Consider the following 16,750-nt stretch of genomic DNA (forward strand, 5'->3'; position numbering starts at 1 on the left):
GAATTTTCATAAAAATATCGCTGTCCAATGAGCCATATAAATAGGCTGTGACAACATCCATTATGCGCATATCAAGCTTTTCATGAATTTTCAGATCTATTATATATCTGAAAGTAATTCTATCCACCACAGGAGAATATGTCTTCGCATAGTCAATGCCAGGCCTTTGCAAAAAATCTTGTGCCACAAGTCGAGCTTTATATCTTACGACTTCACTTTTTTCATTTTGCTTTCGCACAAAAATCCATCCAACTGCCAGATCCATTATGCGCATATCAAGCTTTTCATGAACTGTCAGATCTATTATATATCTGAAGGTAATTTCATCCACCACAGGAGCATATGTCTCTGCATAGTCAATGTCAGGACTTTGCGAAAACCTTATGCCACAAGTCGTGCTTTATATTTACAACTTCACCTTTTTAATTTTTTCTTTGCACAAAAATCCATTTTTACCCCACTAGCTTGACACCTTTAGGTGTTCAGATTATTGGTTTGAAAACTTCACGTTTTTTAAGTGAAGTCAATTCTGCTTGAATTGCATCCTTCTATTATGGCTAATCATTTCTCTGTCTACATTTATTGATAAATTTTGGTTCCAAATCCTCATCTTGTTGCATTATTTCAGTATCAACATTGTACGAAAAAATATTGTCAACCACAATATTATTTCAATTCCACCTATTTCTCATTGAGACATAACTTATTGAGATTTCTTTATTCTCATTAGTTTCATGTATTTTAACCTCCTCAGTGGTCTTATCATTTGTTAGATCTTGAGGCTCTTTTTGAGCGACTGCCATCATATCGTGATCATTTTGATCATTTATTTCTTTTCTTTTTTGAGAATTTTTATCCTTGGAACCAATCGGTCTACCACATTTCAAACGTGGCTTAGACTTATTTGTATTGACCACTTGTCCTATCCTATCGGGACATCAACTCGAACTGGAGCATTCACAGCTGGAATATAAGATTTATAACCCTTAGAAGGTTAGTAAATGCATCCGGTAGCTGATTTGCAATATTTTGTAAGTAAATCATCTTTTAAACCTCTTGCTTGCATTGATTTGTTCGAGGATCCAAATGAGATAGTGATAATGCATTCCAATCTATCTCATGTTTTAGCTTCTTATGTTCCCCCTTAATGTTGGATATACTGATTTATCAAAATGACAATCGGCAAATGTTGTCGTAAACAAATCTCCTGTCATAGGTTCTAAATATTTTATAATGAAAGGAGTTCATACCCAACATATATTCCCAACCTTCTTTCGAGTTCCATCTTTGTGCGTTGTGGTGGAGCGATTGGAACATATACCGCACATCCAAAAATTCTAAGATGGAAAATATTTGGTTCTTAACCAAAAACCAACTGTAATGGGGAGAATTTATGATAACTTGTTGGCATTATGCGCACAAGTGTTGCTGCATGCAAAATAGCATGTCCCTATGTTGAAACAGAAAGTTTTGTCCTCATTAACATTGGTCTAGCTATCAATTGAAGACGTTTGATCAATGATTCTACTAGACCATTTTGAGTTTGAACATGAACAGTCGGATGTTCAACTTTTATTCCAGTTGACATACAATAATCATTAAAGGACTGAGATGTAAACTCACCAGCAGTATCAAAATGAATAGTCTTTATTACATAATTTGGAAATTGTGATGTTAACCTTATTATTTGAGTCAAAAATCTCACAAAAGCTATATTACGAGTTGATAATAAGCACACATCTGGCCATCTTGTAGATGAATCTATCAAGATCATATAGTATTTGAAAGGTCCACTCAAAGGGTGAATTGGTCTACATGTATCACCCTGTATACGTTTCAGAAATACAAGGGATTCAATCCCAACCATAGCTACTGATGGTTTAATAATAAATTTTTCTTGATAACAAGCAGCACAAGAGTATTCCTTTGATTGAAGAATATTTTGATTCTTCAAAGTATGTCCATGTGAATTCTCAATAATTTTGTACATCATATTAAAGCCGGAATGGCCTAACCGGTCATGCCAAATGATAAAATCATTATGATCTGTAAATCTTTTGTTTACTATGGTATGTGATTCAACCATACAAATACTTGTATGATACAATCCAGAAGAAAGTGCAGGTAGTTTTTCATGCACAAAATTTTCTCCACCTTTTATTGTAGTAATATAAAGATATTCAATCTTTTCTTCATTTCCAGTCTCAATGTGATAGCCATTTTGGCGAATAACCTTGAAACTTAACAAGTTTCTTTAAGACTTACTACAATATAATGCATTATCAATGTCAATATTGTTCCCCCGGGTAGTAATAAGGTCGCTCTTCCAGAGCCTTCAATTAACTTTGAACTACCAAATATTGTATTAACATGGGTCATTTTCATAATCAAATTAGAGAAATATTTCTCATATAGTGTGAGTTGTAGCACTATCAAGAAGACACACATCTCCATTACTCATCTTGGATCCAGTTGAACATTAGGGAAATTTTATTATTTTCACAAAATAAAAATATATGATAAGAAAAGTGAAATCTCACAATCTTACAATAAAACTTAAATACTTATGATTTTCTCTTGAAATGTAAAAACAACATAATGGAAAAACATGCTAAAAATAACATAATAAAATAATATTATTTATTTCCCCAATAACTTGATCAAGATTTAGTTTTGGTCTCCAAAGAAGTCTTCAGCTTCCAAATGAGTTATATCATCAAGGCCATCAAAATCATCATCTTTCAAGATCAAGTTTGCCTCAACATTGTCATCATATTTTTGTGAAGGTCCTGCCTCATCATCATTTTTGAAAGTCAAATGTGACTCCATTCAGGCATTAGAAGAGGTCCCACTTTTATTTCTGTTTCTTTTGCAAGATTCTTGATAAAGCCTAGCAAAATACTTAGGCATTTGACATTCATTCTTCCAGTGGTCTTTCATGCCACAACGATGACAATTACCTCTTGAAGGATTATTTTGGGGACCCATTTGGTTCTCCTTTCTTTGGTTATCACCACTACAATGATTATTATGCCGTCCCCTGCCATTATCACATCCACACATATTATTATTAGCCTAATTGTCGTCTTTCAGGCTGGCCATGTGCTTGTACCCCATTTACTTTCGGTAGTGGAGCAGCTCCAGTGGGACGGGCTTCATGATTTTTCATCAAAAGAACATTATGTTGCTCAACCACTATAATGCTTGAGATCAATTCAGAATACTTATGAAGTCCTTCTTACGGTGTTGCTGCTTCAATATTACATTTGAGGGATGAAAAGTAGTTAGTGTTTTTTCCATTATGTCCTCACAATTTATAGTTTCCCTACATAATTTCAATTGGGAAACAATCTTGAATACAACAGAATTATATTCAACAACGATTTTAAAGTATTAAAACCATAAGTGCATCCGCTCATAACGAGCTCTAGGCAGTACCGTGGCTTTTAGGTGGTCATACCTTCCCTTCAAATCAGTCCACAATTCAAGTGGATCTTTCACAGTAAGGTATTCAACCTTCAGTCCTTCATCCAGATGATGACGAAGAAAAATCATAGCCTTGGCCTTGTCCTGACTCGACGTTGCACTATCCGGGATTATAGTAGCACTAAGACCCTTAGCATCTAGGTGAATCTCAGCGTCGAGAACCCATGACAAGTAATTTTTTTTGGAGATGTCAAGTGTCACAAACTCAAGCTTCGACAAGTTTGACATGATAAAAAGGATCATAAAAATAATGAAGTTAGACAACAATACAATAGCATAAAAATATTTTTTTCATGTATAACTTTAACGTTAAAAATAAAACTTTGATAAAAAAAAAACTACAATATTCAAGACAAGTAAGTTGATTATACCTGACGAATTGAAAACTTGAAAAAGAGTAGAGTCGTGCTGATAACGTGTTGTAAATAAATATTCTGAAATATACTAAAACGAAAGGGGAAGGGAGAGAGACCTATAGATATAAGAGAAGATTTTATTTTCTTCTAATTTCGGTGTGTCTTACAATGTAGCATACAATACCTTTTATAGGCAAGAGTATGTGAAATAAGTGTACTATGTGAAAATACATAAACTTTACATCCTACAATAGTATGTGTAGAATGTGTAGTATGTGAAGTTACAATAGTGTAGTATATGAACATCCACCAAATACATTGTTTACAATAACATAATGATTTTCTTGTTTTCGAGTATCTTGACATATCTTTCTTTACCAACAACTCACATAGATCTATATAGAGTAAGGGTGGGTATGGTGCGGTATATATTGAAATCAAAATTTTTTATATTGTGGTATGAATATTATGATATTTGGTATGGTATTTGATGTTGTATTTGGTAGGAGTTTTAAATTATTTTGATATTTGATACGGTATATGATATTCATGCAATAAATATCAAAATACCGTATTATCCATTAGCCAACTGAACATAAAAATAACTTTTATTCAGAAATAAATTTTTTGGGAAGCTTATTATTTAGGAGTACTATGCTTAAGTTTAGGTCATGTTGTTCAGAGTTTGCTTCTTTGACTACTCAATCGTGATTGAAATGTTCTTTTTGTGTAATTGATTAACAAAGATAGTTGTTACTGTGATATGATTGATACGTTTTTAAAATTTAAAGTTATAGTTTTTCTTATATCAATATATGTAAGTCGAAATCAAATAAAGTATGGTTATCGAATTACCATACTGTAAAATACCGAAACCGAATTTAAAAATATCGAACCATACCAAACTAATTTGGTATGATAATTGTATTGTTCTTTTAGATACCAAAATCGATGTTAACATACCGAAGTTTAAAATACCGTACCGTACCATGCCCACCCCTAATACAGAGTGTGAATCTGATGATTGATAAGAAAAGAGACGAAATTGTCAAAGTCCACCTATCAATTAATCACAAATACATACTAAGTTACTGAGTTCTATTAAATACGTAATTTCAACTATGGATTCGTCACTTATTTAAAGTAGCTTATAAATATATAGACGAACTAGCTTATAAATATATAGACGAACTTCGAAAATTTGAGGGAGTGACGTTAAGTAGAGGGTTAGGAGTTTTCAGTAATGACTTCGTAATTGACGAAATAATATTAGAAATGTAACAGTAAAGGATTCGATCTAATAAAAAATATTTGTGTGCTGAAAAACTATGTAACATTGTCTGAGATAGAAGTACTATATATTATAATTAGAGAAACGTGGACAACTATTCAAATCCATTTGGAAGAATACACATCTCCAACATCATGACCTCAACCACCCTATGAGAGTAATAACTTGCTTATGGAGGGAGCCAGCCTGGTTCTTTCTCAACAATATTTGTTTTCAGTGTTTCCATTTCCTGTCAATTATGTAAGATTCTTTTTGTAATTTTTCATTTCAAGGTTTTCACTGATATCGAGATAGTTTGGGATTGTTTGGGTGGCGGGATGAGATAGACATGAATATTCTATTAATTAAGATATTTCATGATAACGTGATTAGTTATTCACCTTCTATAGAATAACTAATCAAAATAATCTTACATTTAATCTAAAAACTATTATTCTTATCCATCAACCAAATAATCCTTTGAGAATTACATTGCGTACAAAGTACATGTATAAATAAATAAATAAATAAATAAATAAATAAATAAATAGAGAGCATTGACAGTTGATTAACAAATATCATCGAGGAAGGATCCAGTGGTGAATTCAACTATGAGCTATGTAGAGACTGTAAGTTCTGCAATATATATTCAACTTTATATAGATATATATCTACGTCTACAATCTACATCTATATCTGTAATCTGTAACTATAATTTATAATATATAATATATTAAAAATGTAATGATTTAAATTTTTTACCCTTTATTACAAATCTCTACAATCGATAAAATTATTTTTTTACTTATTTCTTCCAATTAGTTACCATTATATATATATATAAAAAAAAAATTAGAGGGGTTGGAGGTGGAGTAGGGTAGGCCACGAACAAGACACAAATAAATATATCCCTCCCTTAGTTCTGTTGGTCAAATTTTTTTCAATAAGATTAAGCCACCGAATATTTATCAATGCATAGCTCATGAAAAATAAATCTGCATCAATGCACACATTTTCTCTAGTTCCATGATTTTACATTATCCCATTCCATTTTACTTGTTGCTCATTTGTAAAGAACCTACTAACGCTGCGCGTTGAGAGAAATATATTTGTTCGATGAAAAATTAAACCAACAAAACTAAGGAAGGGTAAATTTGTTTGTCTTTTTTGTGGATCGGATTGAGTGGAGCTGCTAGATTAAAGTGTATTTTATGTTTAAAAAATGAGACATTTAATGTTAATTTAAGCTTTTCTGTTAAAGGAAATGCATGTAAAAAGTTTCTTTAACGACAATGATAAATTTTGCCCTAAAATGTGACAGCGAGAGGAATTTAACCCCAAAGTATGACAAGACATATACTACTACTCCTTCCATTTAAAAAAAAATGACTTACTTTTTCTTTTAAGTCCGTTTAAAACAAATGACTCCTTACCATTTTTTGGTAATATTTTAATTTAAATTTTCCACTCCTTTTTAATCCATTTAAAAAAGAATGATCTATTTCTTTTTTTGATAATATTTTAATTTCAATTTTTCACCTGACATGTTTAGGACCACAAGATTAAAGAACATTTTTGTACATTTGACACAACTTTAATATAAGGCCACAAAATTCAAAAATCTTCTTTATTTTTTTAAATTTTATGTCAAGTCAAAGTAGATTATTTTTTTTAAACAAGGAAATATTTATTTTTCAAAATAGAAGTGGTAAATTTGATCCTTTTCCCAATATCACTGACGAGTAAAGAAAGATGCGTAGACTGACAACATTTCTTTAATATTTCTGGTATACAAAAGCCATTGAGCAATCTGCTTAACAGCTGAATATTATTAAAGTTTTACAGTTACACAAACTATATCTAATAAGCAATGTTATAACTACACCGCCGACATGTGCCCTCAAACCCCAGCAGAAAAGTACAATAATGAAGAAAAACATCATCGACATATTAGCAACCAAGCCCTCTGGACTTCCCTAAGAAAAATTTGGACAGAATGTTTAACCTCTACTACGTTGATCAAAGGAAATAATACTGTTGACAAGATGCAAGCTAATGGATGAATGCATATCTCATCATCACATCCACCTTGAAGACCCTTTTCAAGTGCTGAAGTTAACATTTGTCCCGACAAGTATTAGCGACTTGGTAACAAGAAAGTTTTTTGCTTATGAGCTCATCACTGATGTTCCATAAGCTCCCCATCAGTCTAAAACCTCTTTCAAAATTGTGCCTGCAAATGTATTATCTGCATGATATAAACAGTTGTGGGCTTAATATAAATGGACAATGTATATAATAATAGTACTAATAAAGATGACTGCTCTGGATGCATGATAGAGTGACTTTGCTAGTGTGTGCACCTTGCCGGAAATGCCTCGGGGATGACCCCGGAAGCTGGTTTGGTTTCGCAAGACAAGAGGAAGGAGCTAGCTCAAGACATAAGACTACTACAGAGATTAGGAGTGTGCAAAAATTGAATTAACCTGATACACTGAACCGAAAAATCGTTATTGATTTATCGGTATCGAGTTATTGGGTACACGGTTTTTAAACGATTTTAGAAATCTTTTTATTGGGATATTGGTTCGATTTTGGGTTTTAGTTAACGGTTAAACCGATAACCCAATAAGATTATATTAAAATTATAATTTTATTGCCAGTTATATAATAGTGGTTTTAGATTTTAAATACATATCCTATTATTTTTTGAATTTTATAATTGCCGTCTAAGTATTGTTCTTTTCTTTATAAAATTGTTGACTTATTGGATTTCCACCCATTAATATAAACTATAAGCCTACATTAATTTTCTTTTTTGAGAGATTGCTATCAATTGCTACTGCATCCAATTTCGTTACTTAACCAAAAAGAAAACAGGTTTGTTTTAGTAATAATGTATTTGAATTTGCTTCAACTTGTTACTTTGTGTAGGCTTCTATGCATGAAGGTAGTGTATATATGTGTGAACATATGAAACTAAGAAGAGAAGGTGAAAATAATAAAAGGAGCATTTTCTTATAGGTTAAACCGATAAACTGAACCGTTAAGGACCAGAATAGATAAATTGAAAACTGATAACAAGTATCTTATTGGTTTGGTTATCGGTTTAGCGTGTTGACAAATCGAAAATCGATAAATCTAACCGATAATACACAAAGAGAACATATGCACACCCCTAAGAGAGATCTGAGAGAGAGAAGTAATTATCGGAACTACGACATGAGATTCGAAGAGAAGGGTGACACTAGAGCAGTGGCCGCTATTGCCATTGCCCACTAAACCCCTCTTCCCCAAAACTACGCCATCCATGGTACAAGCAGATCGAGGATCGAGCGTGGTAGGCAAGGCGGGGCAATCTAGTGGAGCTAGGAGCAAACAGGCACAGGGGTAGGTTTCGAACCCAAAGAGCAGCACAACTGCTCAAGAGAAATTAGTAACACCAGTGGGTGATATAATTCAGGAGCAAGTAAAATCGCACCCTGATGACATTCAAGGGGCACAACGGAAGCTAGATCTAAAACAACCAATGCAACCCTGGGCGAAGCTATTCAGTAACAAGCAGAAGGCTATGAGGGGAATGAATCACACTTTTGTAGCAAAAGAAATATGAGATGGGGTACCTGTGGTCACTTTGGCAAAGGAGGAAGTGGATTTGACCACACAAAAATGGAAGCAGGTGGTGATCGTTTATATTATGGGTGGCCAACCAAGTATTGGAACTCGAGAGAGATTTATAGCCAATCAATGGAATTTTGTTGCCAAACCAGCTGTGTATTTGGCACAATGATGGACACTTTCTAGTTCCGATTCCAAAGTTTGGAAGATAGGAATGCACTACTTTACACATGGCCTTATACACTGAACAGTAAGCCGATCATTATGAAGATGTGGACTGAGGATTTTAATTTTAATGATGAGGTATTGAAAACAATCAACTTTTGGGTTCAATTGCATAATTTTCCACTTAACTATTGGGGACCAGAATCCTTCGAGTCGAGTAGGAAGTGCACTTGGTGTTCCTCTCTATGTTGATGACTGTACAACAAAGGTGGAGAGGATATCATATGCCCGAATTTTGGTGGAGATGGGTATTGTAAGGCCTTTGCCAAAGGTGGTGCAGGTGCAGGATGCACAGGGAGAGCTTTCTCACAGGACATCTGGTATGAATGGAAGCCCGTTTATTGTCCCGTGTGCCTTCAGCTAAGACATGTATGCAAGGACCCTGTGAAGCACAGCCAAAACAACCTAAACCTAGGCCTCCAAAACAGGTCATGGCTTGGGATGAAACATGTATCATCTTTGAAAGGCCCGAGGGACCAAAGCAAATAGCAGAACCAGTCCCAGACCCCCCCACAGATGCAACAAGAAATCCCAACCAATGCGGCTCGGCAAACAGTTGGAAGCAAATCCATAGGTAAGGGTCACAGTCACTTATCTCTGGCCACAGCAACTAGTATCAATATTGCCAATGGGTTTCACTGCCCGATTGATGAAGTTGTGAGCCAGGAGTTGGTGTGTGATATATGGCATGTAGGTGAACAGAGTAGTAAGGGAGAGGTGGCGGACATAGATGATCCTCATCAACACACATGAGTATAGCTGTTTGGAATATAAGGGGTTTGAATAAGGTATATAAGCAAAAAGAAGTAAAACATTTTATAAAGGAGAATAAGTAGTTATATTAGCCATCTTAGAGCATAGAGTGAAGTAGGAGCATGCACCTACAATAATAAAGAACATAGTGTAACACCCCGGACTTCACGGCATGTATATAGAGCGAAAAATGAGTCCACGAGACCCCTAGATTGAAGACAAACTACATTAAGAGGAGTTAGAATGGCTTGGGGACATTTTTAGACGGATTTGGAGGGCGTGACACGAGGGCGACACCACGCAATGGTCCTGTGCCGCGAGGGGCTACTGCCTCAACCTCGCAAAAGGGCCGCGCTGCGAAGGGGGGTATGCGCGTTGGGGGTCGTGTCGCGCCCCACCCCCGTTACCCAACGGTTTTTGCAAATTTGTGGGTATTCATGAGGGGTATTTTGGCCCTTATACACCTAAAACAGTCCCCTGATATTCTATTACGTTCATTCTAAGTGGGAACAACCCTAAATTAACATCAGAACACTCTCAAGTCTGATCCAAGTCAAGAATTGAGACGAAAGGAAGTAGAAGATCCTAAGGGTAACCTTTGATTCAAGTTCTCTCCATTAGAGGTATGTAGAACGACCTAAATCTTATGGGGTCTGATTTACAATCTGGTAATCTCTTTCAAGTATTGAAACTATGAGATTTTCGTTTTAACTACAAGATTTTCACTTCAACCTCAATTATGTACATTCGTGGGTGTGTATATATATACACACGTGCATGTTAAATTGAGATTTATGAAAAGCATGAGGTTGTTAATGGTTTCCTTACCCAATTATGCATGTGAAAGGTTTCAATGGGTGTTGCTCTTGTTTTCTCTATGTTGGTTACTTGAATATGATTAAAAGGGGGAAAGTCTCCTCCTAAAGCTTTTACAGAATTCATGATTTAGAAATGTTTACCTAAACCACAATGTTTATTAAAAGAGTCTTGCTTTGTGACTTTTTGAAACATCTTATGATGGTAAATGTTTTATGACATGTAAGTGGTAAAATAGAACATGCTATATGGCTAATAAGACTTGCAACTCTTGGTATGACGATACCAAATCAGACAAATGCCATGACAGACTATTCAGACTGCAGACTATTTCAGACTACAGTCTATTTTAGATTAGAGTGTAATTCAAACTATAGACCATGTTTTAAGAAAAATGCATGCTTTAAGTGGTTAAAATATGAGCTCAAAGAAAGTTAGGTGGCTAATCGAGAAGGAACGAGTTCAGCTAACTCATAGCCTGAAAGCGTGTTTTGCCGACGCGGGATTGATTCTATCCTGAATACGGATGATCATTATATACTTGCTGTATGCAATTGTATACCAGACCAGACACTCAAATCTTTGCGGTAAACTCAGATTGGGGGCTTGACCGACAAGTCAATGTCGAACCCTGCATAGCCCGTGGGGTTTTTTAGACCATGTCGGATATGTCGCCTAGCTCAGAACGAAATAATATCATGATGTCGTTTAGAAAGAAATTTTGGATTAAAATACATGTTTTCAAACTGATTTGATGTTATATAACCCCATGTTATGATTCTTATGATGTTTTCACTATTATGTTGTTCTTAGTTTCACGCTGGACTAATGATAATGAATGAAAATCAGTCTTTTGAAAGTTATTTTCTTTGGCCGTTCTATATACCAATACATTGCAAGTATTGACCATCCTAGGGCTGCTGCACTGTCTCATAATGTAGGTTCTAAGGCTCAGTACCGCGGTCCAGTGCAGCAATAGACTTTTTTCAGAGTTCAGAGCCAGTGAGCCTTCCTTGTTCGGAAAGGAGTTTATTCATATGTTGGTTTCTCTTAGTTTCATGGTCCGGCTGGGGGATTTGTCCCGACATAGACAAACTTGTACTCAATAGAGGCTTCGTAGATTGGATTGGGCTTATGTTTCAGTACGTCTTGATGTATTAGATTTGATTATGAAACTTTCTTCTTATTTAGTTTATCTTCCGCTTTGAATTATGCTTATGGTAGTATGCTAACGGGTCTCTCGAGCCCTTCTGATTCGGGATGCTTGTCGCAGCTACAGCCTAGGCTCGGGTCGTGACAGCTTGGTATCAGAGCACAGTTCAAGATCCCAGGGTGTTTACGAAGCCGTGTTAAGTAGTCCTTTTATGGATGTGTAGCATGCCACGCTTATAAGAGAGGCTACAAGGCATTTAGGAACGTTTCACTTTCTTCATGATTCTAGTTCGTGTTATAAAGTCTAGTACCATGAAATTCTCCTAACTTATGACTTTCCGCGTTTCAAATCATGCCTCCCCGAAGAACCAACAGTCAGACCTCAGTTGGACCCTCTGTTCCCATTGGGACAAATGCTGAAGAGGTCCGCCCTGCTCATGGGATGCGAACCCGGTAAAGAGCCCGTACTCCAGAATTTACTGCTCCTCCAGGGGTTCCACCAGTCCCTACTAGCTAAGTTACTCAGACTCTTCACTTTTGGTGCCGCACCCATGTCGACACGACATGGGTGTAGTGTGGGTGTGGGATCTGTACCCGATCAGGTCAACCGATTTTGAGTAACTTTTACCAAAATCGACTGAAAAGTCCAGATAGATTTAAGAAATTTCGTAATCAAAACAAAAGCTAAGGTAAAATTGAAGAAAATGGAATACCTTGTATATAGAAACTTCTATGTTATTATTTTTCTTTTTATCTCCTTTCAGGATTTTCTTCTTGAACAATATTTTTTCCTCAAGTTTTCTATATAATATCTCATAATTTATGTTTTGTAATTCTACTTTTAGATATTTGAATTATTTTTTACCCAATCCCCGCACCCGTATCTTTCTCTAGATCCATATCCCCGAATTTTTAAATTGAGACCGTGAAGGATCCAACCTCTAGATCAGTACCCGTATCGAACACCCGCACCCGAGTTCGAGCAAATTAGCGTACTAGCCTTCTTTGAGCTCCTCGTGTCGGTGTCGACCGTACTCAGCCCACCCCCCCAAACCAAAAAAAAAATACCCCAAGAGAGGTCTCGAATGTTGAGTTCCGTAAATCTATCCATATGCTAGCTCAGCTTGTGGCATCTCTATCTAGTCGGTCTGAAAATGTGAGATCTGTTACCAGTTCATCTGAGGTTATCAGGGTTGGTCAATTCATGAGGCTGAACCCACCCACTTTTATGAGTTTTAAGGTTGGGAAAGATCCTCAAGAGTTTGTGGATGAGATAGAGAAGATATTCAGAGTTCTGCATGCTAGTGATTTCGAGGGAGTAGATTTTGTTGTCTATCAGTCTAAAAGGGTGGCCTATAAGTGGTATGATGAGTGAGAGGAGTTAAAGAGGTAAAAATGTTAAACCTGCGGTTTGGGAAGAGTTTTCTAATGCCTTTCTTAATCACTTCTTCCCCTAAGAGTTGAGGGAAGCTAAGGTTGAGGAATTTGTGAATATTAAGCAGGGTAGGATGAGTGTCAAAGAGTATGCATTGAAATTACCAGTTGTCTCGTTATGCCCCAGAGTTCGTGTCCAATAGATATCTCGTATGAGGAAGTTCGCAGCCGGAATCTCTAGTGACTTTGTGTTAGAATTCAAGGGGGCAATGCAAAACAATGATATGGATATCTCCAGGTTGGTAGTGCATAATGGTAGTGCATATGCAGTAGATTGAGGATGAGAAGAAGCAAGCAGAGGTACAGGAGAGGTACAGGACAGGCAGAATAAGAGGACTAGGTCAGCAGACCAGGATGTCGGTCAGTCACAGGGTGGCAAATGGGGAAAGAAATAGTCCAAGGGGAAGTTTTGGGGTAATGCGCAGTCTTCAGCTAGTGCACCTATGTTGTGGATCCGTGGAAGTCAACTAATTAAATATTTAATTATATTTTAGTAGTTTTATTTATTATTCTAGAATGGGGTTTTATGTTTCCTACTTTCACAAGGATTAGACTTTCTAGAATAGGATTTTATGTTTCCTACTTTCATAAAGATTAGACTATTGATGTAATACTCCTATTTAAAAGGGTTTTGAAGAATAAATAAACTAAGTAATATTTCAGCGAAAAGCAAGAGATTGGAGTTCTCTCTTCCATTAAACTCTAAAGTGACTGGAGGTTTGAATATCCTTGACATATGTAACGCTGCAATGTGAAAACTACTATGGAATGCGTGTCATAAGAAAGATAAATAATGGATTAAGTGGATACATTGTTATTATGGAGGCCATCAACCGCTATGGGGTAGTCAACCAGCACAGAGGTGGTGAAAATGATCTTCAAAGCTGCAAGTTATCCGGAGAAGGTGGATATCAAAGAACAGGACCTGCTGAGCATGTAGCATTTCTCAACAATGAAGAGGTATAGTAAGTTGCGAGATGTTCCCAAGTCCGCATGGAGGAAACCGGTCTGGTGTAACTGTGGAGCACCAAGGTGGATTTTTTATCTTATATTTACCCATTCAAGATCGATTGCAGACTAAAGCTCGATTGATGAGCTAAGGCATCATTGATGAAGCAACTTGTAGCTTGTGTGGAGGCAGCCAAGAGACTGTTGATCACCCTCTATTTGAGTGCCCTTTTTCTGGTGAAGTGTGGCTAAAGATTCTCAAGTGGCAAAGGATAACAAGGCCTGCATGCACTGAAACACCTTGGCTTTTGACTCTTAAAAAATTTCTTGAGTTTTTGTTTTCTGGACATATACGATTTGAGTATACTTGTCGTATGCTAAGATACGGTTTAGGTCCCTCTTCTCGTAGGTAAATCAGTGTGGTTTGGTTGGTTTCTGTCCAAGGTCCGAATGGACATCTTACCTCTCGTATGTTAGGGTACGAGGTATACATGTGAGGTCGTATGATGCACTAAACTTAGCCTAGTGCATTCTGTCGAAGGAACGGGTTCGAGAGTACTTCTCGTATGCTAGGATACGAGTTAGACCTTGTGGTCGCATGTTGGTCAGTATGGGGGTCCACAATGACGCTAGGGGTACGAGAAAAAGGTACCACTTGTACCCTAGGGTATGGTTTAGGAGGATAGGTTGTACCCTCCTACGACCAAGTTTTCAGCTTATAAGCTGAGGGTATTCCGGACCAGTGTTTTGGACGGCAAAAGGCGACAAAGCTCCGCCTCGCCGCGCGCCTTTTGAATGTACGGCGACAATTAATATAAAAAATTAAAATAATATATAAATGATCAAAATTTCAATAACATTAATATATTCGGAATATTTCCAAGTCAAGAATTAAAAATAGATAGTAGATAGATACTAAAAGTCTAGAACTTAAATGACTCAACAATTCAATATCCATAAAACAAATTTATTCTTCTTCAAGATCTGCATTATCTTCAATTCCGATATGCATTTCATTATATTGCCCCTCATCTTCTTCCTCTTCGGATTCTTCATCAATTAGGGCCCAAGTCTGGCTTAACTTGTCGCTTTTCACTTGTCAAGTGACCTTGACCTTGACTTTCTCCTAAGACCATAGATATTATCTTCATTAGCTCCAACTGGCATAGCAACAGTGCCCCAATTAAGATCACCTTCCTCATACACACCAATTCATCTTCTTGATCTTTGGGGCCAACAAGTAACCATTCATTAGCATCTTCAATATTTTCTAAGATAATAGGATCAATGGAATGGCGAATATCATAGAGACGTGTCAATGTTCTATTGTACTTAACGTACACTAGATCATTGAGACGCGATAGCTCAAGCCTATTTCTCTTCTTGGAATGAATCTGTACATAATAAAGTAGTTACTAATTAGATTCAAATAATAATCACTTTAAGATAAAAAGTTGAATATAATAACTCGTTCTCACATGTTCAAAGACACTCCAATTCCGCTCGCATCCAGATGCACTACAAGTTAAACTCAGAACTCTCATGGAAAATCTTTGCAAATTTGGAGTTCCACTGCCAAATAGGGACCACCACTCAACTATAGAAAAAAATTGAAGGTTAACAAGTATAAAAAAGTCAATAACTTAAGGTGCTTTAAAATAAAGATAACTAAACCAATTCAATATTCACTAACCCGGTGACCTTGTGTCTTTGGCTCTAACAGCTTGACCAGAACCAAAGAATCCATCCGCACTCTTGTACTTAGCAAGCTCAGCAAGTAGTAAATCTTGTGTGGAAAGATCGGGGACCATCGTCTCAACACAAGTGTAGTAACTCTCCCACACTTTCGCAATTTTCTCCACACTCATCGTCGATTTAAAGTACAAACCCAGATTCAAAATATACCCGGTGGAGTGCAACGGTCGCTTGAGTTGGTCAGTCCACCTTGAATCAATTATTTTGAGGACTTTCTCATAATGCCTTGAAACTCTATCAAACCCCCGTTGAATAGCTTCCTTTGCCTTATCCATTGCTTCAAGCATATAGCCTATTGGGGGTCTTTTTTCCCATCCACCAAGCGAAGGAACGAGACCAAAGGACCACAAACTTTAAGAGCCTTGACTACATCATTCCAAAAGTATGTAGAATAAAGAATGGCGGAAACTTCTTTCCCCAAAACTTCCTTTGTAAATTTACTAGAAGTCCATTCGTTGGAGATGATCAAGGTTCTCAAATTCTTCCTTTGTTTATACATAGCCTCCAAAGTCAAAAAGGCCGTTGCGAATCTTGTCTTGGCCAGATTCACCAAATTTTTCTCATTGGTGAATTTTCTCATCAATTTCAACAACAACGGCCTTTGACTTATGTAACAAACCACCTTTGTGGCCTTCTTAAAAATTGTAAAAGACATTATATCAACTATTAGCTTAATAAATATTCAGACTTTAGTAATAAGTACACAACAACAACAACAACAAACCCAGTGTATTCCCACTTTGTGGGGTCTGGGGGGGGTAAGATGTACGCAGTCCATACCTCTACCTCTGATGAAGTAGAAAGGCTGTTTCCGAAAGACCCCCGGCTCAAGTTACGAGATATCAAACAAACACATAGTACAGCACAGAAGCAGATGACATAACATAGATACTGCAGCCATAAGGAATATAAAACAGAGTAAAGCAGGAATGCAGGA

At 36.4% G+C, this 16,750-nt stretch overlaps 2 protein-coding genes across 2 annotated transcripts in view; both read right to left on the reverse strand.

Annotated features, from left to right (window-relative positions):
* Positions 1-6,871: 6,871 nt before the first annotated feature.
* Positions 6,872-16,750, reverse strand: part of LOC107863849 (glutathione reductase, chloroplastic) — a gene marked incomplete at its 5' end in the record, with an annotated part of 33,625 nt that continues 23,746 nt past the window's right edge. Inside the window, 1 exon segment of the mRNA XM_016710017.2 lies at positions 6,872-7,360.
* Positions 7,280-16,521, reverse strand: LOC107863851. The gene is made up of 3 exons (XM_016710021.2): positions 15,752-16,521; positions 15,537-15,655; positions 7,280-15,452 (listed from the first exon to the last, which is right to left on the reverse strand). Exons 1-3 carry the CDS (start codon positions 16,098-16,100, stop codon positions 15,114-15,116), a joined length of 807 nt encoding a protein of 268 aa, XP_016565507.1. The 5' UTR covers positions 16,101-16,521; the 3' UTR covers positions 7,280-15,113.

The sequence above is a fragment of the Capsicum annuum genome, chromosome 3, assembly GCF_002878395.1.
Source record: "Capsicum annuum cultivar UCD-10X-F1 chromosome 3, UCD10Xv1.1, whole genome shotgun sequence".
NCBI lineage: Eukaryota > Viridiplantae > Streptophyta > Magnoliopsida > Solanales > Solanaceae > Capsicum > Capsicum annuum.